A 27,487-nucleotide genomic window follows, 5' to 3' on the forward strand; every position below is an offset into this window, starting at 1 on the left:
GGAGGACATCTAATACCTGCAAAATGCACTTCCAGCACACAGGCCATTATTGAAATCTAACAAGGAAATCACTTACTTACGAATAAGCTTTGCTTAGTCTTGGTTTTCCTTTCAGTGTTGTATTTAAAAACATTTATATTTAGGCAAAGAACACCATCGTGGTGATGCTGTTGTAAAAGAAAGACCACCCGAAGAGGTTGCAGCTCGTCTAGCACAACAAGAGAAAGAAGAACAAGATAGAATTAAGGGTACGTGAGCAGATAGTGTAGCTACTTCTACCCAATTCCAAAAACATGATTTTGATTCCAGTAGTTCTACAAAACCTTAATGGAATTTTTGATTTCACCCATTGAAAAGGTAATTAATTTATGTGGTTCATATTCATTTTATAGCATTTAAAGATATTCTGATTAAAAGTAGATTCATGGGCTGTTTTAGTATGCCTTCTGTTTAGTTTAATCCTTATTGCTTCCCATGAGGTTGCAAAGTTGTGCACCAAAATACAATTTAGGGTCATGGACCAGTGTCTAGAAAAAGTACCCCATAAATGCAAAGCCGTGATGAGTGAATCTGGAACTTTTAAGTGCTTGCAGATAAGTCAGAATGGACAGTCAACTTTAAACATTTAAATCTGGCTTCTGGTCTTGACTTGTCTAAACATACCTCCAGGTCTGCATTTCATGAAAAATTATAGTCAAATGCCAGATCCTTGTTTGTTCTAATTTGAAGGGAACCATGAAAAAAGATATTAAAACTAAACTGGAAGACTAAATTAAACTATGTGAGGTGAATGATCTGTAAAATTAATCATAGTTTTTTATCTTTCCCTTCCCAGCACTTGCAGCATCCTTGGAAAGGGCTTTGAATAGCACCTCTCGTATCACTTTGCAAGCAATTACTCTCCAGGAAGCTGCTGTCCAGGCAGTCAATCTGCATGCTCAGAAACTGAAAGAAGCTATGGATAATTCTGAGGTGTGCATGTTTTTATTTTTATTATATTTACATTTTTGTAAGTTTTGTTTCTTTATTTTTAATAGCTAAGGAAAGGCTACTAAATATGGCATGCATCTCTATAGACAAAAATGGATGCAGATGGTGGGATGTAACGTTATTCAACAGTATAGGCAGTCCTCACTTACCTAAAGTAATTGGGACCGGGAACTCCATCACTAAGTGACGCAGTCATAAGGCACAACGTCACATGAGTGCACTGACTTACAACAGCAGTCTGGAAGTTCCAGTTGCCATCATTAGGTGAATCCTGCATGGTCTCAATGTCCTGCGGTCACATGATCACCATTTGTGACCTCCTGCCAGCTTCCCCATTGACATTGCTTGTCAGAAGCCAGCAGTGAAGATCGCAATGGTGATCATGTGACTGGGACCTTGCAACTATCATAATTGTGAGCCGGTTGCCAAGCACCCAAATCACGATCATGTGACCTCAGGGATGCTGCAACAGCTGCAACTATGAGGACCCGTCATAAGAACCCCTCATTCATGGGTGGCTGAATGAGTGGACATTAAACGAGGACTACAGTGCTACCTCGGGATACGAACGCCTCTACTAACGAACTTTTCGGGTTACGACCAGCTCCGGCCGCAAAAATTTACCTCGATGTGCGAACTCCGCCTCGGGGTATGGCCATTTTTCCGCCCTGACACGTGGTCCGCGGCCATTTTCCCGCCTCTGACAAGTGGTCTGCGGCCGTTTTCCCGCTGCGCCACGCCCGGCTGTTTTCCCGCCACGCCGCACCTGGCCGTTTTCCCGCCACGCCGCACCTGGTCGTTTTCCCGCCACGCGGCGCCCGGCTGTTTTCCCGCCCCTGACGCGTGGTCCGCGGACGCCAGAACGGATTAACAGTAATTACATTGAACCTTATGGGAAAATTTGCTTCGGGGTGTGACCAAATTCAGAGGGCGGAATGGATTAACCGGATTTACATTGAACCCTATGGGGAAATTTGCGTCGGGTTACGACCAACTCGGGATACGCCCAGAGTCACGGAACGGATTAAGTTCATATCCCAAGGTACCACTGTACCTGTAATACTGTTCACTTATTAAACCTGAGATGCTGTTACAGTTTTCTGTTGGAACACATGACATTACTGTGGGAAGATTGCAAAAGACTAAGAGGATGATAGATAAAATGTATTCAGTGGCATTGCATAACTGCTCACTGCAATGCAAATTGTGTATCTAAATAAGATTATGTAATTTTCTTGCTTTGGGGGCAGGGGGTGTTTAGAGTAAAATATCACAAACTGCTTCTGGTTGAGAAAATTAACTTGGACCACCCCAGGAAGAATCAGATCAGCGTGGTCTGGGAATCTCTAGAATGTTCCATTCCTGTAACAGTTGATTTTGTATATACTTAACTGACAGTGTAATGTTCCTATTCAGAAAGGGTGTTTCTCTATTAGAGAGATAAGAAAAGTTAATAACCGCTATGACTCATCACAAACACAACTGATATTCTTAGTACATTTTTGAAAAAGGCATCTAAAAGGAGGGGTAGGAGCATTAGATGGGTATGGGGGGGCATAAAGGTTAGTATGTGGCAGACTATATATCTATCAAATTACAGAGTACTCTAGTATGACGAACTGGAACCTCATTAAAACTAGTTTATGGCACAGGTCATCATTTGATGAATTTTAATTGCTGCTGTGCAGAACCTGGCAACATATGTTGTAGCAGGGTTGGTATCTGAAAGCAGCAAGGAGGTGTAGAATTGTCCTTTGTGCCCTGGGTATTTATGCAGTGATGGTGAGATGAAGCTAGTACGAATGTCTCTGTAATACAGGCACTGGAGAAGCACATGCTCTGTTGTTTCTGTGTGTCCAGAGTCACAGGGGCATTGTCTCTCCGGGTAAGGAATCGTTCTGTGTTGGCCTTCAAGGACAGCTGAGGGGAGGGCATGACTCTGAGTTGTCAATTATATTCTTTTTCAGGAAAAAAAAAAGGGATTCTGCTCTTTGTGAAAAGAAGTATTGAGCAGGATTTAAATGATAATTTCATAAATGGAAAGAATAGTCAAGTAAATAGATTTGACTCTAGATTCTGCTGCTCTTGAGCCATTGAAAGTTGTAATAATATTGGTCACAGAGATCTGCTTTGTAGTCTAGATCCAAGTTCCTTGAGCCATTGGGAAAGCTCCAGTAATACTGGTCCCAGAGAACAGCTTTATATTAGCAGCTTTATATTAGTACTGGCCACTGCTCCAGATCTCGTAGTGAATCTGTCAGCATAGGAGGACATTCTGTCACAGGATACATTATTCTCCATAGTCTGTTGGAGGTTTTAGTCTGTTCTTAGGCACTTGAAAATAGAGCTGGCAGGAAAGAGTTAACTAAACCTCTTCCAACTAAGAAGCAGGTTTTTGTCATCTGGTGGAGGGAACCTTCCTCATCTCACCTTCTATGCATCACATCGGTAGGTTAGTGCCTCTTTTACATCAGTGTTCCAGAATATTCTTTACCTGAGATGAATTGGCAGGAGCCCAAAACCCCAACTGCCCATATAATATGTCTGCCTTCAGTTTGTATTTTTCCATCACCGTTTTCATTTTTAATTCTTTCCATCTGTCTGTCTATACATATAATTAATAGTTTAGTATTTCTCTTTTCAGTAGCATTTCTTTGTTATTGTGAAACCTATGGCCTTTCTTCTCCAATTTTAGGACTAATATTCCCCCTGCAATCATTTTTTAATAATCTTCCTGAAGGTGAGAAACCTGTCTTCCATGCTAAGGAAGATCACTTGTCTAACCACTAAATTAATTCTTACCATGTTGCTGACCATGCCTGTAAGAATATTGCTAGAATGGTTACACAAAGCAGATATTTTGGCTGTATGCTTTTTTTATCTTATCTACACTATTCTAAATTTCACATGGTAGGAAAATAATGCTTGGGATCATCCAACAAAGATTAGAGCCCTACAGAGAAAGAGAGATGTCAGATGTTCAAGGTGGTTTTAAAAAAGGCCGAGGAACAAGTTATTTCTGCTAATGCATGCTGGATAATTGAGAAGTCCAAAGAATGCCAAAAAGAATTATACCAACTTGTCAACCCCACTAGGTAGATCAGACCAGGAAATCAACACCACAGGAAAACTAGAACTACCTTTATTGAGATTAGCTATAGTAACAGAGTCTTGCAAATCTGATTATGCTGTACTTCCTCCCCCCCGCCATCTTATATCCCAGTGAATCAGGGAGGTGTCTGCCTGAGCTGCTTCCAAAGATTATCCTGTTTCTCAGGGCTTAAAAAATGTTTCAGCCCCCTTTGCTTAGGTAGCGTTTCTTACATATTTCCATCAAGGTCATCTTCCATATTCTCTACACAAATATAATCAATTATGTTGATTATAGAAGTGCCTTTGATTATGTTGATCTTGTCAGTTTGTGAAATGTACTTAGGAAAAAGGGAATTCAATCTCATTGTCCTGAACAGGAAGACCAGACAGAACATGGCAAAGGGGTGAGATGAGGCTGTATGCTGCCTCCATATTTATTTAACTTACATTCTGAGTATATCCTGAGGGAGGTTAGATTGGAAGAAGAAGCATCAATAATCTGCATTATCTTGATGACTCTGTTAGTTAAAAATGCAAATGATCTGGAAGCTCTAGTAATAAAACTCAAGGAGTCGAGTGAAAAGAAATGGAGTTACGACTAAATCTAAGGCCAAATTAATAACAACAGATATAGCAACCAGCCTTAGAATTGACAATGAAGATATTGAAGTGGTGGATAGTTTGTGCCTTTTAGGATTAACTATCAACAATAAAGGAACCAGCAGCCAAGAAATACATTGCAAACTAGCACTTGGTAGAGTAGCAGTGAAGGTCTTGGAAAAGATACTCAGATGCCAGGATGTGTATATACCTTCAAAGATCAGAATTGTACAGCCAGTGGTTCTTCCTGTGACGTTCTATGAAAGCAAAAATTGGACTTCGAAGAATCAGGATAGAAAGAAGCTTTTGAACTTTAGTGCTGGAGAGGACTCCTGAGAATGCCATGGAAACAAACAAATGGATCAAAGAATAAATCACTCTAAGAGTTCTCACTTGAAGCACAAGTGACCAGGCTCAAATTATCATATTTTGACACATTATGTAAAGACCTAGCAGTCTTGAGAAATCTGTAATGCTGAGAATGGTGGAAGGAAAGAGAAAAAGAGGCCAACCAGCAGCAAGATGGCTAGACTTGTGGCAGTGAATGCACCACTGGGGAACCTGAAGGGCTGGGTTAGGGACTGATCTTCCTGGAAAAAGTGCCTGAGAAGAGCAATATATTGATGGACTTTTTCCATTCAGCATGACTGGATGCTCAATATCAAAGTTTTCTAATATATCTTTTGTCAGTAGTATGCTGTAATAACAGATATACAGTCAGGTCCAGAAATATTGGGACATCGACACAATTCTAACATCTTTGGCTCTATACACCACCACAGTGGATTTGGAATGAAACAAACACAATGTGCCTTAACTGCAGACTGTCAGCTTTAATTTGAGGGTATGTACATCCAACTCAGGTGAACGGTGTAGGAATTACAACAGTTTGCATATGTGCCTCCCACTTGTTAAGGGACCAAAAGTAATGGGACAATTGGCTTCTCAGCTGTTCCATGGCCAGGTGTGTGATATCCCCTCAGTACCCCAATTACAATGTGCAGATAAAAGGCCCAGAGTTCATTTCAAGTGTGCTATGTGCATTTGGAATCTGTTGCTGTCAACTCTCAAGATGAGATCCAAAGAGCTGTCACTATCAGTGAAGCAAGCCATCATTAGGCTGAAGAAACAAAACAAACCCATCAGAGAGATAGCAAGAACATTAGGCGTGGCCAAAACAACTGTTTGGAACATTCTCAAAAAGAAGGAACGCACCGGTGAGCTCAGCAACACCAAAAGACTCGGGAGACAACAGAAAACAACTGTGGTGGATGACCGAAGAATCCTTTCCCTGGTGAAGAAAACACCCTCCACAACAGTTGGCCAGATCAAGAACACTCTCCAGGAGGTAGGTGTATGTGTGTCATAGTCAACAATCAAAAGAAGACTTCACGAGAGTGAATACAGAGGGTTCACCACAAGATGTAAACCATTGGTGAGCCTCAAAAACAGGAAGGCCAGATTAGAGTTTGCCAAACGACATCTAAAAAAGCCTTCACAGTTCTGGAACAACATCCTATGGACAGATGAGACCAAGATCAACTTGTACCAGAGTGATGGGAAGAGAAGAGTATGGAGAAGGAAAGGAACTGCTCATGATCCTAAGCATACCACCTCATCAGTGAAGCATGGTGGTGGTAGTGTCATGATGTGGGCATGTATGGCTGCCAATAGAACTGGTTCTCTTGTATTTATTGATGATGTGACTGCTGACAAAAGCAGCAGGATGAATTCTGCAGTGTTTCGGGCAATATTATCTGCTCACATTCCGCCAAATGCTGCAGAACTCATTGGACGGCGCTTCACAGTACAGATGGACAATGACCCAAAGCATACTGCAAAAGCAACCAAAGAGTTTTTGAAGGGACAGAAGTGGAATGTTATGCAATGGCCAAGTCAATCACCTGACCTGAATCCCATTGAGCATGCATTTCACTTGCTGAAGACAAAACTGAAGGGGAAATGCCCCAAGAACAAGCAGGAACTGAAGACAGTTGCAGTAGAGGCCTGGCAGAGCATCACCAGGGATGAAACCCAGCGTCTGGTGATGTCTATGCGTTCCAGGCTTCAGGCTGTGATTGACTGCAACGGATTTGCAACCAAGTATTAAAAAGGGAAAGTTTGATTTATGATTATTATTCTGTCCCGTTACTTTTGGTCCCTTAACAAGTGGGAAGCACATATGCAAACTGTTGTAATTCCTACACCGTTCACCTGAGTTGGATGTACATACCCTCAAATTAAAGCTGACAGTCTGCAGTTAACGCACATTGTGTTTGTTTCATTCCAAATCCATTGTGGTGGTGTATAGAGCCAAAGATGTTAGAATTGTGTCGATGTCCCAATATTTCTGGACCTGACTGTATTTCTGAACCAAGACAGTGCAAATCTGTTGACTGGGGACTGCCTGCTCTGAAAGAAGGCAACATATTTTTTGATTTTGTAAACATACACCTTGCATTGTTGAATGAAAGCTATTTTTTCAGAGTGAGCTAGCAAATTTGTATATCCTCTGAATATACAAATCCTCTGAAAAATAGGAGGAACACCTAAAAGGGTTTGGATAATCTGTGCCACAAATGTGATAATCTGAAATAATTAAAATGATTGGATATCTTGCATATCTTGCTAGGCTCCAAGTGAGAAAAAGACAGCTCAGTGGCGAACTTTGGAGGAAGCATTGAAGGATCGTAGAAAAGCTGTGGATGAAGCTGCAGATATCCTATTAAAGGCCAAGTGAGTATTCTAGTCTAAATTTAGTCTACTCTGACTAAATTTGAACTATTAAAATAATAACAATTGTAGAGTTTTGTGTTAGATTTTAGTTGAACTAAACTGTAATTTATATGGATTGGGGTTAGTGTGTTGTTCTCCCAGCTGTTATGGTTTCTGAACTATTTGCAGTTTAAAGTAAAGTATAATCCCAGTCAATTTTGGCTTCCTCAACAAATAAGGTTAAGCAAACTGGCTTGATATTATGTGTGAACTCTGTTAGTGACTGGGATCAATAGTTTAAACTTTTTCCATTTAAATTACACAGTTCAAATATAATTATAGAAGCATTGTACTGCTTAACGATGGTAATTGGGACCGGAATTTCTGTTGCTAAGTAATGTGATTGTAAAGCGCGATGTCACATGACCACATTGCTTAGCAATGGCAATCCCAGCAGTCCCCGTTGCTATCATTGTGACCCTCACAGGTCGTTAAGTGAGGACCTCCTTGCAACTTCTTGCCGGCTTCCAACAAGCAAAGTCAGTGGGGAAGCCACCTGGAAGTTGCAAGTCCCAGGCGGCTCACAAATAAGCCGGTGGGGAGGTAAGTGGCTGCTGCCAGGTCAGGTGTGTGGGTGGCCAGTGAAGCGCCATGTGAATTCAGCCAGGCCAGGGTGGCTGTTGCCAGGTTGGGGAGGGTGCATGGGTGGCCGGTGAGGCATGGTGTGAGTGTGGCTGGGTGGGGGTGGCTGCTGCCGAGTTAGAGAGATTTACTGGAGCAACTTGTGACCTTCCTTGCCAGCTTCCCCATTGACTTTGCTTGTGGGAAGCCAGAAGAGATGGTCACAAATGGCGATCATGTGACTGGGATGCTGTAACTGTTGTAAGTGCAAGCCGGTTGCCAACTGCCCAGATTGCAATCACGTGACCACAGGAGTGCTGGGCGGGCCAGAACTTTGAGGACCAGTCATAAGTACCACTCATTCAGCGTTGTCATAACTTTGGTTGCTGAACGAGTGGTTGTTAACCGAGGTCTACCTGTAGATAATGCTCAATGACCTAATTAAAAACAAATTAATTATTTAATTTTTAAAAGTTCATACTACCCAATTTGGGTTCCCATGTGAGAATAGAGATTTTGTCCAGTTTAAAAATATTTATTTATTTAAACAAATTTATATAGCCGCCCATCTCACAAATGTGTCTCCGGGCAGTGTACAACAAAAACAGTTAAAAACAAATATAAACAACTATAAAAAGCAATTAGACATAAATAAAAACCAAGATTAAAGGAGAATGGACAACATTCTAAACACAATACAACCATCTCGCAGGCTCCCTGTTCCTATGGGATCCCCAAAATTCCTGGAAAAAACATGTTTTAAGGACTTTCTGGTGGGGCTAACCTCACCTCAGAGAGAATGATGTATATAAATATGTTTTTATATCTTGGCACCCATGACACTGTATGAAATTGTGCAGTGATGCCTGTTGCCTAAAAAAATTAATGACCCCTGCTTTATAGCAGTGACAGATTTAATTTTCATCATTTTTTTGCTTGAACAAACAGTGAATGCTGGTATAATTGATGGCTTCTGGTTTCATTTAGAGAAGAATTAGAGAAAATGAAAGGAGTGATTGATGGTGTCAAGAAGTCTCACATATCTGGGGTCAAGCCTCACATACAGGCTGCAGAAGAGAACCTTCATCGTATGATCACTGACCTGGACAGTGTCGTCAAAAAGGTAAACTCAGCCAAAATTGGGTTTTATAGATTTTCACTGATGTTATGAATACTTTAATACTGAACTTTAATATTAAAAATTCATTTTTGATATCTAAGAAATAAGTTGATATATTTTCCCATAATGAATTACAGTATGATTAAATAAATAAAATAATATTTTGCTGAGAAATAGATGAGATAGGAGCTAATTTCAGTTTTCTTGTTTCAAAAGACTTTATTTCATTTTTGTGAATTATTGGGTAATTACTGTTGCTTTTGCATTTTTCTGTCCTGAACAGTGTCTCATCTCTATTGTTCTTATGTATTTCTAACTAAGGATTTTTAAAAATTGTACTTTTAACAAAATCAGAGGTTCGGCAGTGAGAACCTAGGACAAGAGCTGGGAACATGTGAAAGATTGCTGCTTCTTCTAAAGCAAAAAAATCAAATTCCTTAATTATAACTGGTGCTATTTGAATGATTACCTGTGTGGACACATAGTGGTCTTGTATACCTGCACACAGAGCTTCTCAGAAGTCCATAGAACTACAGTTAAAGAATGGACATTCACGTCTTTTCCCTGGACAGGGATTTGATCTTTTTCACATTCGTCCTTTAGAGCAGATGCTCTTCCATTCAATTCCATCAGTTAGAAGCTAAAATATACCAGCTGTGGGGAAAAAAGGCAGGTTATGTGGGTAACATTCATTACTCTTCTAAGAACCACATAGCCAGCCTGTCTTTTTTCCTCACAGTCTCTCTATAGTCCTGGAACGAGCAACTAGGCTACCATGCCCCAGGTAGGTGCAGAGGTCCTATTTGGACAAATGAGAATAGGAGAGCTCAATGAATCCTTGGGGACGCCGTGGTGCAGCGGCTTAATGACGCTGGAGTTTGCTAGCCAAAAATGGTCGACTCTCCAACAGTTTGAGCCCAGCTCCGCGTGACGGAAGTGAGCTCCCGTCATATTGCCCTAGCTCCTGCCCACCTAGCAGTTCGAAAGTATACCATCTATGAGTAGATAAGTAGGTACCCCCATTTCGGTGGGGGGAAACACTGGCAGCATGGGGAATAGGAATCGGCACAGGACCTGCCTGGATGCGATCAGTGAAAGGATCAGTGGAGAAAGAAAAAATTCCCAGATGAGCTGACCTCCCTAGGAAGGCTGCTGGCCAGCTGGTGCAAAGCTAGCTTGCCCTCTTGTGGTGCACCAGTGCAATAAATGAACTAGCAATTGCTGGCACCAGAGCATCTACTGTGTGTAAAAAACATTGTAGACTCCCTGGCATTGTATGCCATACACTAAATAAATAAATCAATGAATCCTCTACCTCACCTTCAGAAATGGACCATTTGCCCATATGATGTTTTTTTGATAATTGGCTGAGGTATGTGGATTGGGCAAATCGCAATAGTGAACAGGCTTGACTGTGACTGCTGCAGTTGGTAGAACCCGTGCTTGAGATTTTAAGCCTTTTTCTTTTTGTTCTGTAGGTACAAGCAGCGCAGTCAGAGGCTAAAATAGTAACACAGTACCATGAGCTTGTAACCAAAGCGAGAGAAGAATTTCAGAGAGAGTTGGATAGTGTTACTCCTGACATTCAGCATGGTTGGAAGGGGTTAAGTAAGTAAGATGATAAAATATATAAATAGCTGACGTCATGGCAAACATCTCCATTTGCATGCTTGATTTTTAGGACTGATTTAGCTTGATTGACGCTTTTCCCTTTTTAACTCCTTAAATTGAGACCTATTTAATTCTGTGGGCTCTTAATCTTGGGTACTTTCTTTGCCTGCTTTTTGGGTTGCTTGTCTTTTTGGCTTGATACAGGTAGTCCTCGCTATCCAACCACAATATGGACCAGAATATTCTTACTGAGATGCCTCTCTTTATCAGTTCCATATAACGAGCAGAAGCATTTTCAGTTCTCTCAACAAATACTCATTTTTTGTAACAAACCACATCCTATTCTTATTCTATCAGTATTTGCACATTTAAAATTTCTCCAGTCTTTTCCTATCTTTACTAAGCCTTCTACTTAGCTGCACACATTTGCCTACTTGCTTCCTGTTTTGCCAATTACAAATAACCTGAAATCATTCACTCCAGTTCCTTGATGGACACAGCTACCTTGGTTTTCAGTGCATTAATTTTTCAGGTCATTCTCCTCGTTGCATCATGCAATATATTTGACATTTGTTGCACATCATTTGGGTTCTCAGCCAGCCACCCATACTGCCTGCATACAAAAGTACTGTATGCACTCATTCAGGACCCCAAGTAACATACTTCTAATGTCCCACGAGAATTCCTTGTACATTTGTCCATGAATACATTGATGCATATCTTTCTCTTACTCCTTGTTCAGTATCAGACTATTTGGTAAAAGTTTCATTCTTCTGATGCATGCTTTATTTTCTTCATATACCATTATTATTGCATTCGGCACCCAGCCTTCAACTCCATATTCACACAAAATATTCCATAATTCAAGCATATTCACTTTATAATATCCTTCTCTAAATCAACTTTTTCCATAAATTTCTCAGAAACTTGCAGAAGAGCAAAATCCTTGTCTACACCTTCCCTGCCAGCATAAAGCCACATTGCAGGTCTCAAATCTTGTTCATTGTACCTCTCATATACTTTCAATCAGATTTCTCCAAAATACCTTCCTAGTCACATTTAACAGGCTCATCCATTTACAGTTTATGCAGTTAATGTTACTTTCCCCTTTGTATAAAAGAACTGTATTCCAGTTATCAGCCATTGTCAGCACTACAAGGCAGACCAGATCAGGAAACTGACTCCACAGGAGAATTAGAACTATATACTTTACCGAAGTAGGCTATAGTAACAGAATCTTACAAGCCTGATTGGCCTTTACCTCCCCTCCCTCTTATACCTCAGTGAATCATGAATGAGTCTGCCTGTGTCTCTTCTGAATACTATCTTGCTTCCCAGGACTTAAGGAATGTTTCAGCCCCCTTTGCTTATGTAACAGTTCTTGCCTATTTTCTTCAAGGTCATCTCCCTGCCACAGCCACAGGTACCATTTTTCCACATTCTCACAGCATTTATTACTTCCATGTTTTCATTATAGCATTTGTTTCAATTCTACTCTTCAACATATCACCATAATTCTGATACAAATCTTGAAAGTACCCCTTCCTGCATTCTCTCAGTTTCAACCAAATCATTTTTCTTAATTCCATTCACTTTCTTGGAGACTCCTTGTTTAGGCCTTCTCATTCACTTCCAAATCAGTTTGTTTTTTTTTAATTTCCATTAAAGCCATGTGACATTATCTCTTTTAATATTCATTGTTCCTTGTTCTCATTTAACTGCATTTTTGGTGGCCATCTTTTTTGCTCCATGCATATTGTATAATATCTTTTGCCGTCCTTACTTTTTGCAGCAGTCATTCTCTTAAATGTATTTTTTCTTTTCTACTTCTTTTTTTCTTTCACTTCATTAAGGGTCCTTTTTCATATGTCATATTAGCGTATTTCCACACACTTCTGTGGTACTTTGTAACGTAATTATTTTACTGTCTTCCCACCTGTTAACACATCTTTCTTTATATTTACTTGCATTCATTTTTTGGAGGGACTAATCTGTGTTCTATGTTTTCACATACAGGAGTCATACATTCTCTTCCTGTAGTCATTCTACTTTCACTTTCACTAGTTTCTTTCACTTCTTTCCATTTTTTCAATATCTATTTGTCCCCAAGACTCAGTCTTCTCACCAAAAAAGTATCTGTCCTACATTTAGAACCATCACTAATTCAATCTTTCATCATAGAAAATCTGTTATTATTTTAGATTCATTTGTTTGCAATGTATGTATACAACTTATGCTTAAATCATGATTTGAAACAGATGTTTTTCTAAGCAGATGTTCTTCAGATGGTAACCATTTTAATTTATTCTTGGCACAGTCACTTTTTCTTCGTTCTCTTGTCCCATCCATCTGTAACTTTCCCCCTGAATTGCATTAATGCAATCTTGCACAGTTTCCCCCCAATCTCATCTCTGATCTTCCACAAGAGCAGACCATCTTCATTCAGATCCATTACTTCTTCCCGTTCCTTTTAGATTCAAACAAGCAACATACTATTTTTTTCATTCTTTTTATTAGTTCATGCTCTTTATCATTTGTGTGTGTTTGTGTCTGCACATGCGTGCCTTTGAAATCATGATCTCTCAGTTTCTAGCCTGATGCCTTAAATCACTACACCAAACTAGCTCTCCTTTATCATTTACTCCTCTTATATTACAAATTGCAATTTTTCATATATAATATTCATCCCAAGAAGGGCCCATAAATGTTGACCGTTGAGTATGGTTTTGGTCCATTGAGGTTTTCGCATAAGACAGAGAGGAGTGTACTCAGTTACCAGCCTTAGTAGTACCTATGTCATATGCAGCGTTCCCTGTTCATGATAAGCACATAACATTGGTCATTTTCAGAACATTTTAGCCTGTATGACTCAAGCACAACTAAGACAATTGTAGCTCACACTATTCTGTGCAAGCTACGATCTCTAATAAATGAGAGGCTGCCTTCTAAGTGATCCCACCAACTAGGAAGTACATGCTAGATACTGACAGATACTGAGAAAACATAATCAAATAATTACTTTAAAAGTCATGTCTTTAAACTAGGGTTCTAAGAGAACAGTTGTACAGTAATACATTCTCTACTGTAGTGTGTACTATTTTCCTCCTTTCTTGAGTAGGTGAATGTATTAGGCAAATAAATATAAACATATAGTCCATAGAAGGAACAAAACATAATTTGGCAACCAAAGTGACAAGGAGACTCTGCATGCCTTTTCTTCATCTTGCTGCAGTATCCAAAAATTAGGTCTGGGGGAAGAAGCAGAAAGGTTTTTTTTTTAAAAAAGGGCAGGAGTTAGCTGAGTTAGTTGGAAGAATTAATTGGTAAACATTGCTGGCACTGGATTGCACCCAGCATTCTGGTATGGCAGAGAATTTCCTCATACATACACACATTTGAGAGGGTGAAGCCCAGCTATACACGCATGCTATATCAGTCTTGCATTTTTAACTATCTTCTTTATTAATTTTCAAGCTATATACTTGTATCTATATTCTTGGCTTCTGAATACTTGTAACAACTCATTGATCTGCTACTGTGAATCTGGTTTAACTTCTTTAAACCTTCATTTTCTCTTGCAGAAATAACTGATATAGGTGAGTTCTTAACACAGTTGTGCTTTGTATAAACATCATGTGTCTCTTGTTTATTTTAACATGAGAATAAAGTGGCAAGCATACATATGCACTTGCTTTGCATTTTAAAAAAAACTTTCTTACATCTTACATAATCATTTTAAAAAATTTGTGCTAATGTTCTGTTTTGCAAATCACCGTTGTGAGCATAAACCAGCCGCATGTGACTTTGTGGTCCAACATAGTTGTTTTTTTGAGCTATTTACAAATTATTATTTTATAAGGTATGGGTGTGTATTTTTATTTACATATAAGTAATTTGTATGGATTTGTAAGAAACTAATCCTTTTGTTTTGGTTTCTATTAATTTTTTTCTTTAAGTTAAAAGATTGTTTTGTGAATTGTGTATCTTAAGAATGTTAAATAAAATTTTTGATTTGTATTTTAACTGTACTTTTTATATATCTTAATAAAAGTTTTAATTAGAGTAAAAGAATGTTAAATAAAAAAATTTAAAAAGCAACTCATCAAATGATTTCTGGCTAAATAACTTTTAAAAATATAATTCCTTGATAGTAAGCTGCATTGAAATTTAAAAATAGGTTTGTTCTAGTGGTTCCTTTATTTAGCTGGACACAGACAGAACTTCCTTGAACAACTGATATAAATATAGTATGCTACAAGAAGCTATTAGTATTTTTTATCAGTATTCAAATGTTGAATATTCAAAGATAATTATTTTTAACAACTCTCCAAAGCTTTGTCTTGATGGTTAGTTACTCAGTAAGATTATTCAAAGACCCTGACTTACGTCATTAAAATATATTTTAAAGTATTAATGTATTTATTTTGCCATGTTGTTTTCTTTATGATGCTGTATTTATTGGGTTATTCCTGATGTAGAGATCTCTGTGTAAAAGAATTTGAGTCCATTTAGTCAGTGGGTGTTTTCCTTTTTATTTCATATCATGTGTAGGCTCTCAAGTTTCTGAATGTTTAAGAAATGGCATAAATGAATTCCTCTTCCTACCTCTAATCAGACCACTCAAATGAGAGAAGCTTCATTTAATAAACACTTTCTTTACTGCTGCAAAAGCACCACACCCCTCTTGCTCTTTAGACCTTGAAGTCTTTTTTTGAATGAATAATTTGTTATTGATGCTTTTGTTTCCAGAATACATGGGAACATACACCCATTATTTTGTGTTGTTTTGTATATCTATACTGCTTCTTGCTACCAAAAAAATAAATAAATCCCAAAGTAGTTTACAACATACAGTTCTGATAAATGAAAGAAGTATACGGTATTTTGAATCAGCCTTTTCTTGCTTCTTCCTAGTAATGTTGGACTTCAAGTCTCACTTACATGTTGGCCATGTTGGCTGGGAAGGATTGGGAACTGAAGCTTAGACTATCTGGAGGTATTAGGTTGAGAAAACTTAAAACAATCTCACTCTGCTTATGCAGATAAGTGATATGTGAAGATTTATCCATTTTTATCTGTCTTTACATCTGTCTTCTCCAGCTGACCGGCTGACAACAGATGACTTGAACTCTCTCATTGCTCATGCTCACCGACGTATAGACCAACTGAATAAGGAGCTGGTAGATATGAGAGTCCGAGAACAACAACACATTAAAACAGCTCTGGAAAAGCAGAAACTGGAAGACAAAAAAGCTTTTGAGTCAGCAGTAGCAAAGGCACTGGAACGTCATAAGAATGAAATCCAAACTGAACAGGAGAAGAAGGTAACTAATGCATTTTTAATTTTCTAGCACACTTTTGAGTTGTCTTTGTGCACGGTGTCTTCTGGTCACTGGGGCAATAATTCCTATTTAGTGCTCATTTGCTTAATAAGATTGCACTAAAGTAGAGCTTTAGATAATGGGGATTTGGTTATGGCAGCTTAGAGTATAAACTTTCAATTAGACTACAGTGTTTGTGCTGTCTGGAATCTATCTTTGACACAATGTCCAGCTTCTAGCATGTATTGCCAAATCAGTGCACCAGTGGAGTTAGCTGCAGTGGAGTTAGCTGGAGCAATGTCTGACAAACCTGACATTTTACAACCCTTACAAAATACAGTGAACTCTATTTTACAGGGTGGAAAAATGCCACAGACTTGGGAAGAGGCTAATATAACATTAATACCTAAAGAAGGACAAGATTTAACTTTAGCAAGGAATTACCTTGTTCAATAATGACAATAAGTTGTTTACAATTATTTTAGCTGAAAGGCTGAAAATAATTTTACAAGAATATATTCATGAAGACCAGTGTGGGTTTTTGCCTAAAAGACAGTTGAAAGACAATGTTAGAACTGTGTTGGATATTTTGGAATATTTGGAACAACATAATGAAAAACAAGCCGCATTGATCTTTTTAGATGCAGAGAGAGCTTTTGACAATTTGAACTGGACTTTCTTGTTTAAGGTTTTGGAAGATATGAATTTTGGAGAGAATCTTACAAAATGGGTGGAATCAATTTACATTTCACAGATGGCACGAATAATTATTAATGGAGATTTACTAAATCATGTGAGATACAAAAAGGAACAAGACAAGGTTGCCCATTGTCTCCTCTCTTGTTTATTTTATTTCTTGAAATATTGAATTGAGATATAAGGCAAGACAAGATAATTGTGGGCATAAAGTTAAAAAAGGGTCATGTAAGTTAAAAGCTTTTGCAGATGACCTGGTTTTAGTTTTGGCAGACCCCTTAAAGGGAATTGAATGTTTAATAAATGAATTAAAATAATTTGGTGCCTTAGCAGGTTTCAAGATTAATATATAGATAGGAAGATGCAACTGTTTGAAAGAAGAGAGTTAGATCATTTCTCAAGAGTAAAAAAAGTTAGTTGCAGATCTTGTCAAAAAGCATTCAAAAGCAGATGGACAGCAGCCATGAAAGTTTCCTGTACATAATATTTGGCCTTCTAGAATTGGGAGATGTTGGAGAAATTCCTCCCTGAAGCCAAGACTGACAGAAACAAGAAAATTAATTTCCTCCTAGAATTTGTTCTGCTTTTAACACAATGCCTTGTCTTCCTAAATGCATGTGAAGAGTTTGGTTGGATCTGTGGTTAAAAACCTTGTTTTATATTTCAAGTATTCATTTTGTTTTCAAAAACCCTCTTAGCTTCTTACATAGATCATTTTTCAAGCAGAAGGCATCATTAAATGACCTCACACATTTTCATGAAGAGATAATAATACTAGAAAAATAATGAGAATAAATCGTGCCCTTCATCCACACAGCAACATGGACAGACTCTACTTACCAAGGAGCATAGGTGGGTGTGGAATGTTACAAATACACCAGACAGCTGAAGAAGAAAAAAAGGCATTGGAAGAATATTTGAAGGACAGTGCAGACGTTGCACTGAAGCTAGTACACCATGAAGCTTACTGAATACTGAAGAGATCAGACTGGCCAAATCAGAAAGACCAAATGATGAATAGAAAAGAGACATGGCAAGGCAAAGATTAAATGGCCAGTACACAAAAAAACTAGCAGGCAAAGCAGATAACAACAAGACAAATTAGCAACAATGGTGCATTGAAATATCTGCAAGAAATACCATCTGCCTGCAAGCAAGAACTGGTGGGACCACAAAACAAAGTAATAGAAAGTTAAGAAGCTAAAGTGCTCTGGGACTTTAGAATTCAAACGGACAAGCACCTGCCACACAACACCTGAGGCTTAACAATTGTTGGTAAGAAAGACAAAAAAGTCTGGATAGTGGATATTGCAATACCTAGAGACACCAGAATAGAAAAGAAAGAACTGGAGAAAATCACAAAATATAAAGACCTGGAAATAGAAGTAGAATGACAAGGGCAAAAGAAAGCAAAGATAGTACCAATAGTGATAGGCGCCATAGGTGCAATCCCAAAACATCTGGAGCACTACTTGAAGACCATAGGCATTGACAAAATCGTCATCAGTCAATTGCAAAAGGCAGCTTTACTTGGAACAGCTTATATCCTGCACGATACCTTTAACACAACACAAGCAAACAACAACATCTACCTATCCCAGATCCTTAGGAAGGACTCAATAGGTGGATAAAAATGCCAAATCCAGTCTAAACTTCTGGCTGACTGTGATCAATAATAATAATAGTCTCTTTAAAGATAAGAATGAAAGTCTGTGTCCAGAGTTAGTCTGAAAACTAACTCAGAACCACAGAAGTAAGAAAAGAAATATTTTGTATCCTTTGTGTTTTAGATAGGAGAGTAATGTGCTTTCAGAGCTGGGTGTGAATGGAGGAAGCAGATTTGTCTCAATTGTAGGTTTAACCATGACCTTTTGCAGTGCACCCCCAAACTGTTGTTCAAAGGTTGTTGTAGCACTTGTCACAGTGAAAAATATACAGTTGCAAGAAAAAGTGTGTGAACCTGTTGGAATTTCATGGTGTTCTGCATTAATTTGTCATAAAATGTGATCTGACCGTCATCTAAGAGTATTGACAAATATAATGTGCCTAAAATAATAACACAAAAATAATTCTGATCTTTCATGTCTTTATTGAACACACTCATTCAACATTCAAAATGCTAGTGGAAAAAGTAAGTGAACCGTTGGAATCAATAATTGGTTGACCCCCCCCCCCCCCCCCTTGGCAGCAATAACCTCAACCAGGCGCTTCCTGTAGCTGTGGAACAGACCTGCACATTGTTCAGGAGGGATTTTAGCCCATTCTTCCAGGCAGAACTGCTTTAGCTCTTTCATATTCTTTGAACGTCTCATGTGTATGGCTCTTTTCAAGTCATTCCATTGCATCTCTGTTGGGTTGAGGTCTGGGCTCTGACTTGGCCACTCCAAAAGCCATTCTGTTGTGGATTTGCTCTGCCGTTTTGGGTCATTGTCCTGTTGCATCACCCAACTTCTACAGAGTTTCAGCTGACATACAGACATTCTCACATTATCCTGAAGAATTTTTTGATACACTTGGAAATTCATCTTCCCCTCAATGACTGCAAGCTGGCCAGGCCCTGATGCAGCAAAGCAGGCCCAAATCATGATGTTTCCTCCACCATACTTTACAGTTGGGATGATGTTTTCATGATGATATGCAGTGCCCTTTTTACGCCAGATGTAGTGCTGCGTATTCTTTCCAAATAGTTCAATCTTTGTTTCATCAGTCCACAAAACATTTTGCCAATACCGCTGTGGAGTGTCAGTGTGCTCTTTCACAAACTTCAGGCATGCAGCAATGTTCTTTGTAGTAAGCAGTGGCTTCCTTTGTGGTGTCCTGCCATAGACACCCTGCTTGTTCAATGTTTTATGTACTGTAGACTCATGAACACAGATGTTAGCCAGTTCCAATGATGCCTTCAAATCTTTGGCTGTCACTCGGGGTTGTTTCTTTACCTCATTGATGAGTCTTCATTGTCCTCTTGGGGTCATTTTGACTGGGTGCCCACTTCTTGGTAGAATAGCCACAGTCCCAAAGTGTCTCCATGTGTAGATCATTTGCTTAACTGTAGACTGGTGAATTTCTGAGGTCTTTGAAATCACTTTGTAACCCTTTCCAGCTTTATGTAAATCAACAATTCTTGATCGTAGATCCTCTGAAAGCTCTTTTTGGTGAGGCATGGCTCACATAAGCATATTCTTCTTGTGCAGAGCAAACTCAAAAAGTTTGAGTGGTTTTTATCAGTCAACATAGCTCTAGTCCACACCTCCAAACTCATTTTCTTAACAAGACTCCAGGCAGGTATGCTAACACCTGACTCCAGTTAGCTTTTTTGAGGTCAACTCAAGGGTTCACATACTTTTTCCAGTAGCACTATGAGGTTTTTATGGTTGTTCTCAATAAAGACATGAGGGATAAGAATTGTTTTTGTGTTATTATTTTAGGCACATTATATTTGTCAATACTGTTGACTTAGATGACGGTCAGATCACATTTTATGACAAATTAATGCAGAACACCATAAAATTCCAACAGGTTCATATACTTTTTCTTGCAACTGTACATGTTTGAACCATGTATTCAGTCCTCAACATTGAGACTGCTTTTACATCATGATTTCAGACCTCATGGCTGAAACTCCATGTCTAGTTTTTAGAGGGTTTTTGCTTCTCCATCCCGTTTTTTGCAATGTCTTCCTTGATGAATTCTGGAAAACAGAAAAGCTTGCACATTTTTTGTACCCTTTTGGTTTATCCTAATAAAAATGTTATTAAACTATGTGTCTTGAGTGTATAAGCTCATTACAGATCAGTTTAAAGATGTAAACACCAGTAACTTTTCTGACAGGTTGAAGAAGCTCAAGCAGTTATGGAAGGTGAAATGCGAACTCAGCTACGCCGACAAGCTGCTGCACATGCTGATCACCTAAGAGATGTTCTCAGAATCCAGGAACAAGAACTGAAGCAACAATTTGACCAGGTGGGAGTTTGCATTATTATAGTGAAAGATCTTTTAAGTGCAGTGCTTTACTTCATCCTCAGAGATTTTCCTCAGTATGGAATAAGAAAATACTAAGGCTGCACAAAACATTTTAATACTTTGCATACTTGTTTTGCATACAAAACATTTGCATACTTTGCGAGTCAGGATGGCTTCCTTCAGAGCTTTCTCTGCTTTGCTTTAACAGCAATTCCAGGAGATATCCTGAAATACCAATTTGCAGAACAGAAAGCCCCTGAAGTAACTGTACTGAGACTTCGAAAGATACAGCTATTTTTTTCTCCATCATTCTCCCCATTTATTTTTACAGAAAAAAATGTAAAAGCAGCTTTTCCCAGAATCCTCAGATGCATTCTAACCTGTTGTGAAGCACCACTTTTTAATGCTTTGTATAATCCAAGTAAACTCCAACAATGTCCCTTGAACTGCAAAACGTTCTGTGCACAGTTCATTCTGTGTGTGGAAGAACAAGTTTTGAATGATGCATGTCCATAATGAAAGAAACATGCTTTCCCTTGTCAAGGATCTGAAGCATGCTTGGTCTGGGCATGGACCTTAAATGCATATATCTGGGTAGGGATGTTACGAGGGGTAGGGAAAATGGGAAGGCAGCTGACAGCAGCAGCAAAATAGGCGTAAGGGAGAGGAGGATGTTGGGAAGCTGTGAGAAAGTTTGGTTCTACTAGGCTTGAATTCTACAGTGGCAGTGGCTAAAGGGAGATAAGGGGGAAAAAAACTGGGAAGATTGGTGGGGAGAAGCAGATAGGCTGGGTCTGTCATGCTTAGCATGGTAGGTAAGAGGACATTAAAAGGAAAGGAAAGCATTGGGAGAATCAGTGGGTTATGTGGCGTACAGGCCATGCAGAGGTGATGGGGAGAAAGGGGCAAGACAGACCTTACCCTATTTATTCTGTAATATTTTTCCAAAGTTTGTCTTGGGTGAAACTGCGAACAACCAAAGTGTTCCAGGTTTTGGTTTGGCTGTCCTGTGCCCTCCCTAGAATAGTTCAGCTGAATTTCTGAGCTCCAGTGTGCTTGTTTGGGGATTGAAACAAAATACATTTCCTGATTCATGCACTCCTCTACTCAGGTGTGCATTCATTGGTGGATTTCTTGGAATTTCCTTTATCAAGCTCATGATGAAATTCCAAATACCCAGGATAAGGCTTATTTCTGCATGGTAGATGTCATAAACAAGGAAGACATGAAAAATGACAGATAATCTTTTTAAAGTAGACTTTTCCTCTTTGAGTAGGACAGGATCTTTCATAATTGCTTTTAAACATTCCCAGAGATATTTAATAGTAAATTTAACTGATTTTTTTTTCCTTTGGGGAATGGTTCTTTGAGATTAATATTGCTATACTTAGTTATTCCTTGTTGCAATAAGGAAATTGGGGCATTCATCTCTGTGTGATCTTGGTGCAATAGCCTTGCCCTCTGCATTCACGTTTTTGCACCCTCAGAACTTTGAGCATTGGGAAGAGGGTCTAACAGGACAATTTTCAAACGAAAATCTCCGCCTGTTGTCATTCTGATCTGTTCTTATCTCCACATGACAAGTGCCTACTGGCTGGTAATTATAGGAATTGAAGTTGAACCTATGGAGGATATCCTCCATGCCATTAAGTTTCTTAATGCTCTTGATCATGTGGAGAATACAAAATGTATTCAGCTGAATGTGAGAAGGCTCTCCCTTAAGACTGTCCAACCAGTGCATGAAGGTTAAAGATGCAGGGATGTTTTGCAAACATGGACATAATGTACTGAGAACGTGAAACTTTTTCACCAAGTTTTTTGTTTCAGAACTTGTCTGAAAAACTCAGTGAACAAGAACTTCAGCATAAACGTCTTCATCAGGAGCAGATAGACAACTTCACTCTGGATATCAACACAGCCTATGCCAGACTGAGGGGAATTGAACAGGCAGTTGAAAGTGAGTACCGTATGGAAAATTGTAACAGGAATGTGCTATCTTTAGTAAAATCTGGGTGGCTACTTTTTTAATTTATTTGCTTGTTTTGCTGAGTTGGTAATTCCATTCTAGCAATCTGTTCTGTTCCAGGACGTTTACCCAAATTGGAATAGGTAAAACGATTATAAACAGACTGGATTGCTGGATTGTTCTTTCATTGCTGATGGAAAACTTTCAGACTCCTCTGTGGAAGAGATGAGTTAAATTGTATGCTAAATCAGTAGTGCCTAATGCAGTTGTTTCCCTTCATGTGTAACGGATGTAATACTGTCCTCTATTCACCCTTTAGTTAACTAATGAAAGAATGCTTGTGTGCCTGTAGATTAGTTTCCCAGTTTTGTTAGAAAAAGGAATATCTTGCCACATGTAAGGTCAGGCTCCAATTTTTGTTAAAGAAAAAAGAGAACGGATAGATCTTTTATTTAGTACAGTCGACTGTCAGATTGTATCTGTTTTGCTTAGGGGTGCTAAATAGGGATGTGTTTCTTTTTCCAACATTTTAAACTTAGTTGCAAAAGTGGTGGGAAAAATAATTTGTCCATAGTGTGATGTAATACTTTGTAAGTTGTTTTAGGGGAAGAGCTATATTGCAATGGATGAGCAGCAAGTATTTTGACTGGATTTGCTCATTATTCTAAAATGTAACTTTTGAATTCTTTTGCAATAAGTTACAGTTGGTTTCATTTGCATAACACATTCAGCCAAGGGTATACAACTTCCATTGGCTCAATAACTTCTGTACAGCTTTCTTCAAGTGTGGGCATGTTGCTTTTATTATTTTAGTCTATTTGTATTATTTTTATGTAGTTTATTTCATCCATAAAATTACCCAAAAAAAATCCTATAAAAGCTGCAGTACCTTTTTTGTATTATATACACACTGTATCATTATTCTTTTTTCTTCTTTTTTTCTTTTAGCTTCAGGTCTTAGTCTCTGCAGGTAGGGCTGAAGAAAGCTACCTACACACCCATTGGTGGTACTGAGCTTGACTGGGTTGTTCTGACCTGATAAAGAGCAGCTTCCTGTTTCTGTCAGTATCTTGTTTGTCTTACCACAGTCAGGTCTATTGAACAAATCAAATACATAATTACTGTAGCTTATTACAAAAAATACACAGTTAAATGTGTTTTAGAATAGTGAAAGAAAATAAGTTAATTGTGTCATTCTTCATGTCAGTGGCATAGCTTCAGTGTAAGGTTTGAAGCCAGTTTGGTCTAGTGGTTCAGGCACCAGGCTAGAAAGCAGGAGACTGCAAGTTCTGGTCCCACCTTAGGCACAAAAGCCGGCTGGGTGACTTTGGGCCAGTCACACTCTCTCAGCCCAACTCACCTCACAGGGATGTTGTGGGGAAAATAACAGGAGGAAGGAGTATTAGGTATGTTCGCCACCTTGAGTTATTGATAAAAAATGATAAAGGTGGGGTAAAAAAAAAAGTGCTATGAGCTGATGAACTACATGCATTATAAATTTGGGCTGTATCTTTCTATTGATTTAGAACTTGTGTTCAAGCTATAAGTGAATTTTTTAATGCATTCTAGAGTTTACTTTCCTTCCATTAAATGTGTGGGATTTTATATTACAGGCCATGCGGTTGCTGCAGAAGAAGCCAGGAAAGCCCATCAGTTGTGGCTTTCAGTTGAAGCTTTAAAGCAAAGCATGGGAACTGCTGCTGGGGATAGACCCACAGAGCCTTTGGAGGATGCGGTACAGTCTATCCAAGTCAGCTGTCCTGACGACGCATTCACCCAGGCCTTAACTGCTACCCTTCCCCAAGAATCACTCAGTCGTGGGGTATACACCGAAGAGGCACTAAGGGCACGCTTTCACACAGTCCAAAAGCTGGCTAAGAGGGTGGCATTGATAGATGAAACGAGAAACAGCTTATATCAGTACTTCCTGTCTTATCTGCAGTCCCTTCTCTTGTTTTACCCTCAGCAGCTGAAGCCACCACCTGAGCTTGGCCCTGAAGACCTGGACACATTTAAGTTGCTCTCTTACGCATCCTACTGCATTGAACATGGAGACTTGGAATTGGCAGCTAAATTTGTCAATCAGCTGAAAGGAGAATCCAGGAGAGTGGCACAGGACTGGCTGAATGAAGCTCGGATGACCCTGGAGACAAAACAAGTTGTGGATATACTGACTACCTATGCTAGTGCTGTGGGCTTGGGAACAACTCAGGTGGACTAATAAGCCAGCTATGCAGGACTACTGTATCTTTAACATTAGTCAAATAAAGTACAAGATTTGCAATAGTACTGGGAAAATTGGTGGGAGACCTCAATTGGTTCCAACCATACAAGAAACTTAGTGTCATTGGGAAAGAAGTGAATGAAGTTCCATCTCCTGGTACTCTTCTAAATCTTAGCACCTGTTGCATTTGCATTTTTTCCCCTCAGCCATTTATCATGTCTGGAATGTGTTTTTGTTTTTGTTTTAATTTCATAACACAAGTTTCCAGGTATTACTGATTGGGCTTGTGAACCCACCAAAATAATGTTTATAACCTCTTACTGATTTGCCATTTGGCTCAATTAAATAAATGATATTTAAAAGGCTTGTTTTTCAATCCTGCTCAAATCAAATAGAAGATTTCCAAAGAAAACCCAGTCAAATTGCAAAAGAAGCAGAAGAAATGAAAAAAAATGCATAAACAACATTATGTGGAAACAATGTATCTGTTTCCAGAGCAGAAATATAAATATTTCTTGTTTGGTATTGAACAGATAGGGCATTATTGACAGATTTTATATTTTCAGATACTGTGCTGTTTTTAGCAATGGTACATTTCACACATTTTTCTTTATGGGAACTTTGACCCAAAAATGATTTCTCCCAAGAAAACTGCATGATAGACATTAAAAAGCCCAAAGCCTTGTTTACAATAGCCGTTTCTTGCCTAAGGAAGCAAAGAAATACTGCTAGGATTTTTCCCAATATTTTTATTCAGAATCGATTGAGAAAGTTTTTCAATTTATTTCTATATTGGCCTCCCCCCCCCCCCAAAAAAAATCACCCTATTGAGAGCAAATGGTGTCACCAGCTGTGTGGGTCTACTCTACTCTTCAGGCGGGATGAATTGTCTGGAAATAAGTTGAAGCCATGTCTATGAGAATCTAATGGCTCTGAAGAAGCGCTACTGTATATGCATGTGTAGTGTGGCTTCCAGTGTCTAATGGTAAGAAAAAGGATTGTGCAAATTTCAGAATATGTAAAGAAGTGCTTGGAAGAGAAGTAGGGAGTCTGTATAATTATCTGATTTCTATTCTATGCTGCCAGACCTCTTATCTTCCATCTATCTTTAGCTTCTGAGAAGATAAGTGAAGGGTAGGAAAGTTTCTGTAGTGGCGCTTCTTTGCGGTCTTCAGCCATACTTTAATCAGCAACGCTGGCAATCTTCTTTGGACTTGCTCCCAAACACTTCAAGAGTAACTCCCCTTGAACTAACAATTCTACATCAGTGTAGCACCACCCAGCCCTTCTCAGGATCACCAGCCAATATTGCTCTTGACTAAAGTAGGCAAGGTGTCAAGCTAGAAACTGGGAGACCCTGAGTTCTAGTTTTTCCTTAGGCACAAAGCCAGCTGGGTGACCTTGGGCCAGTCACTCTCAGTCATAGGAAGCAGACAAAACCTTGCCAAGAAAACTGCGGGGACTTGTCCAGGCAGTTGTCAGGAATCAAGACTGACTGAAAGGCACAGAAAAGCAACAACCCTATAAATCTTCAATAGCCAATTCTGTTTAGTTACATAAGATTTATAATGCTACCTGACTACATGATGCGTCTGGGTGGCTAATAACAAAAACAATGCAAAACTATAAAGCAGAAAGCAGACAAAAATTATCTGAAAGAGAAAAACCAACTCAATTTTAGGAGATGCTCGCCAACCTAACCAAGGGCTGGAAGAGCCATGTTTTTTAACAATTTTTTAATTTAGGTAAAATAAGAGCCATATGAATCTCAGGGGATGTTGTTCCAGAGGGAAGGTGAACCAACAGAAATGGCCTGCTTCCTGGGTTTCATCAGATTACCATGTTTGATCAATGGGATAGAGTAAGCCAACTCTAAACAAGAGAAACTACTGGAGAGAAATGATCCCTCAGAGAGCCAGGCCCTATGCCATGCAGGGATTTATAGGGGGTAACCAGCACCTTGAATTACACTCAGAAGCTAAATGGCAACTAGCGCAGCTCATAAAGCAGAGTATTAACATGGCATGCCATGATACACCCATTAATCCCCATGTTGCTGCATATTGGCCAGTTGAAGCTTCCAAGTGGTTCAAGGGCAGCCCCATGTAGAGTACATTGCAATAATCTGTCAGCCCTTCAAGGTAGTCCAGACAGGAATCAAAAACCATGAGTACTAATACTACCTTTATTGTTAAGTTACAGTAACAGAATCTTGCAAGTCTGAAAGTTACTTCCCTGCCTTTACTTTCCAGAGAACTTTCTCCATACTCATCCCCATCCCTTCTTGGGATGCAGATTTCATTTATCAGACCATTGTCTAGGCTGTGGCTCTTCCTCCAGTCTCCCAAGGTTATTCTCACAACCCATTACAAATCCTTACATGAGGTGAACAGCACATAAGTGACCAAAGGGCCTCCTAGTCCAGGAATAAGTGCAACTGGTACATGAGATAACCTGTGCAAAGGCCTTCCTAGCCATAGCTGCCACATGCTCTTCAAGCAGGAGCTGCAAGTCAGGAAAATCCCTAGTCTCTGCATTTGTCCTAAATGGGAAAGTGCTATTCCTTCCAG

The 27,487-nt window shown here is 39.1% G+C and overlaps 1 protein-coding gene across 4 annotated transcripts in view; it reads left to right on the top strand.

The window, feature by feature from the left end:
• Window positions 1-25,281, top strand: part of IMMT (inner membrane mitochondrial protein) — a 42,832-nt gene extending 17,551 nt beyond the window's left edge. For 2 of the 4 annotated variants that reach the window (XM_007440725.4, XM_007440727.4), the window contains 10 exons: window positions 144-248; window positions 836-972; window positions 7,316-7,419; window positions 9,007-9,142; window positions 10,618-10,747; window positions 14,332-14,346; window positions 15,851-16,074; window positions 20,596-20,727; window positions 22,555-22,684; window positions 24,307-25,281. In XM_007440725.4, coding sequence (XP_007440787.1) covers window positions 144-248; window positions 836-972; window positions 7,316-7,419; window positions 9,007-9,142; window positions 10,618-10,747; window positions 14,332-14,346; window positions 15,851-16,074; window positions 20,596-20,727; window positions 22,555-22,684; window positions 24,307-24,914 — 1,721 coding nt within the window. In that variant the 3' untranslated portion in view covers window positions 24,915-25,281. The remainder of the gene's footprint in view (window positions 1-143; window positions 249-835; window positions 973-7,315; window positions 7,420-9,006; window positions 9,143-10,617; window positions 10,748-14,331; window positions 14,347-15,850; window positions 16,075-20,595; window positions 20,728-22,554; window positions 22,685-24,306) is intronic. The other 2 variants (XM_007440726.4, XM_007440728.4) reach the window with 1 other exon arrangement.
• The last annotated feature ends 2,206 nt before the right edge of the window (window positions 25,282-27,487 follow it).

This window comes from Python bivittatus, unplaced genomic scaffold, assembly GCF_059951505.1.
Source record: "Python bivittatus isolate LINGU-HERP-01145 unplaced genomic scaffold, Pbiv_v1 ctg000000_np1212, whole genome shotgun sequence".
Classification (NCBI taxonomy): domain Eukaryota; kingdom Metazoa; phylum Chordata; class Lepidosauria; order Squamata; family Pythonidae; genus Python; species Python bivittatus.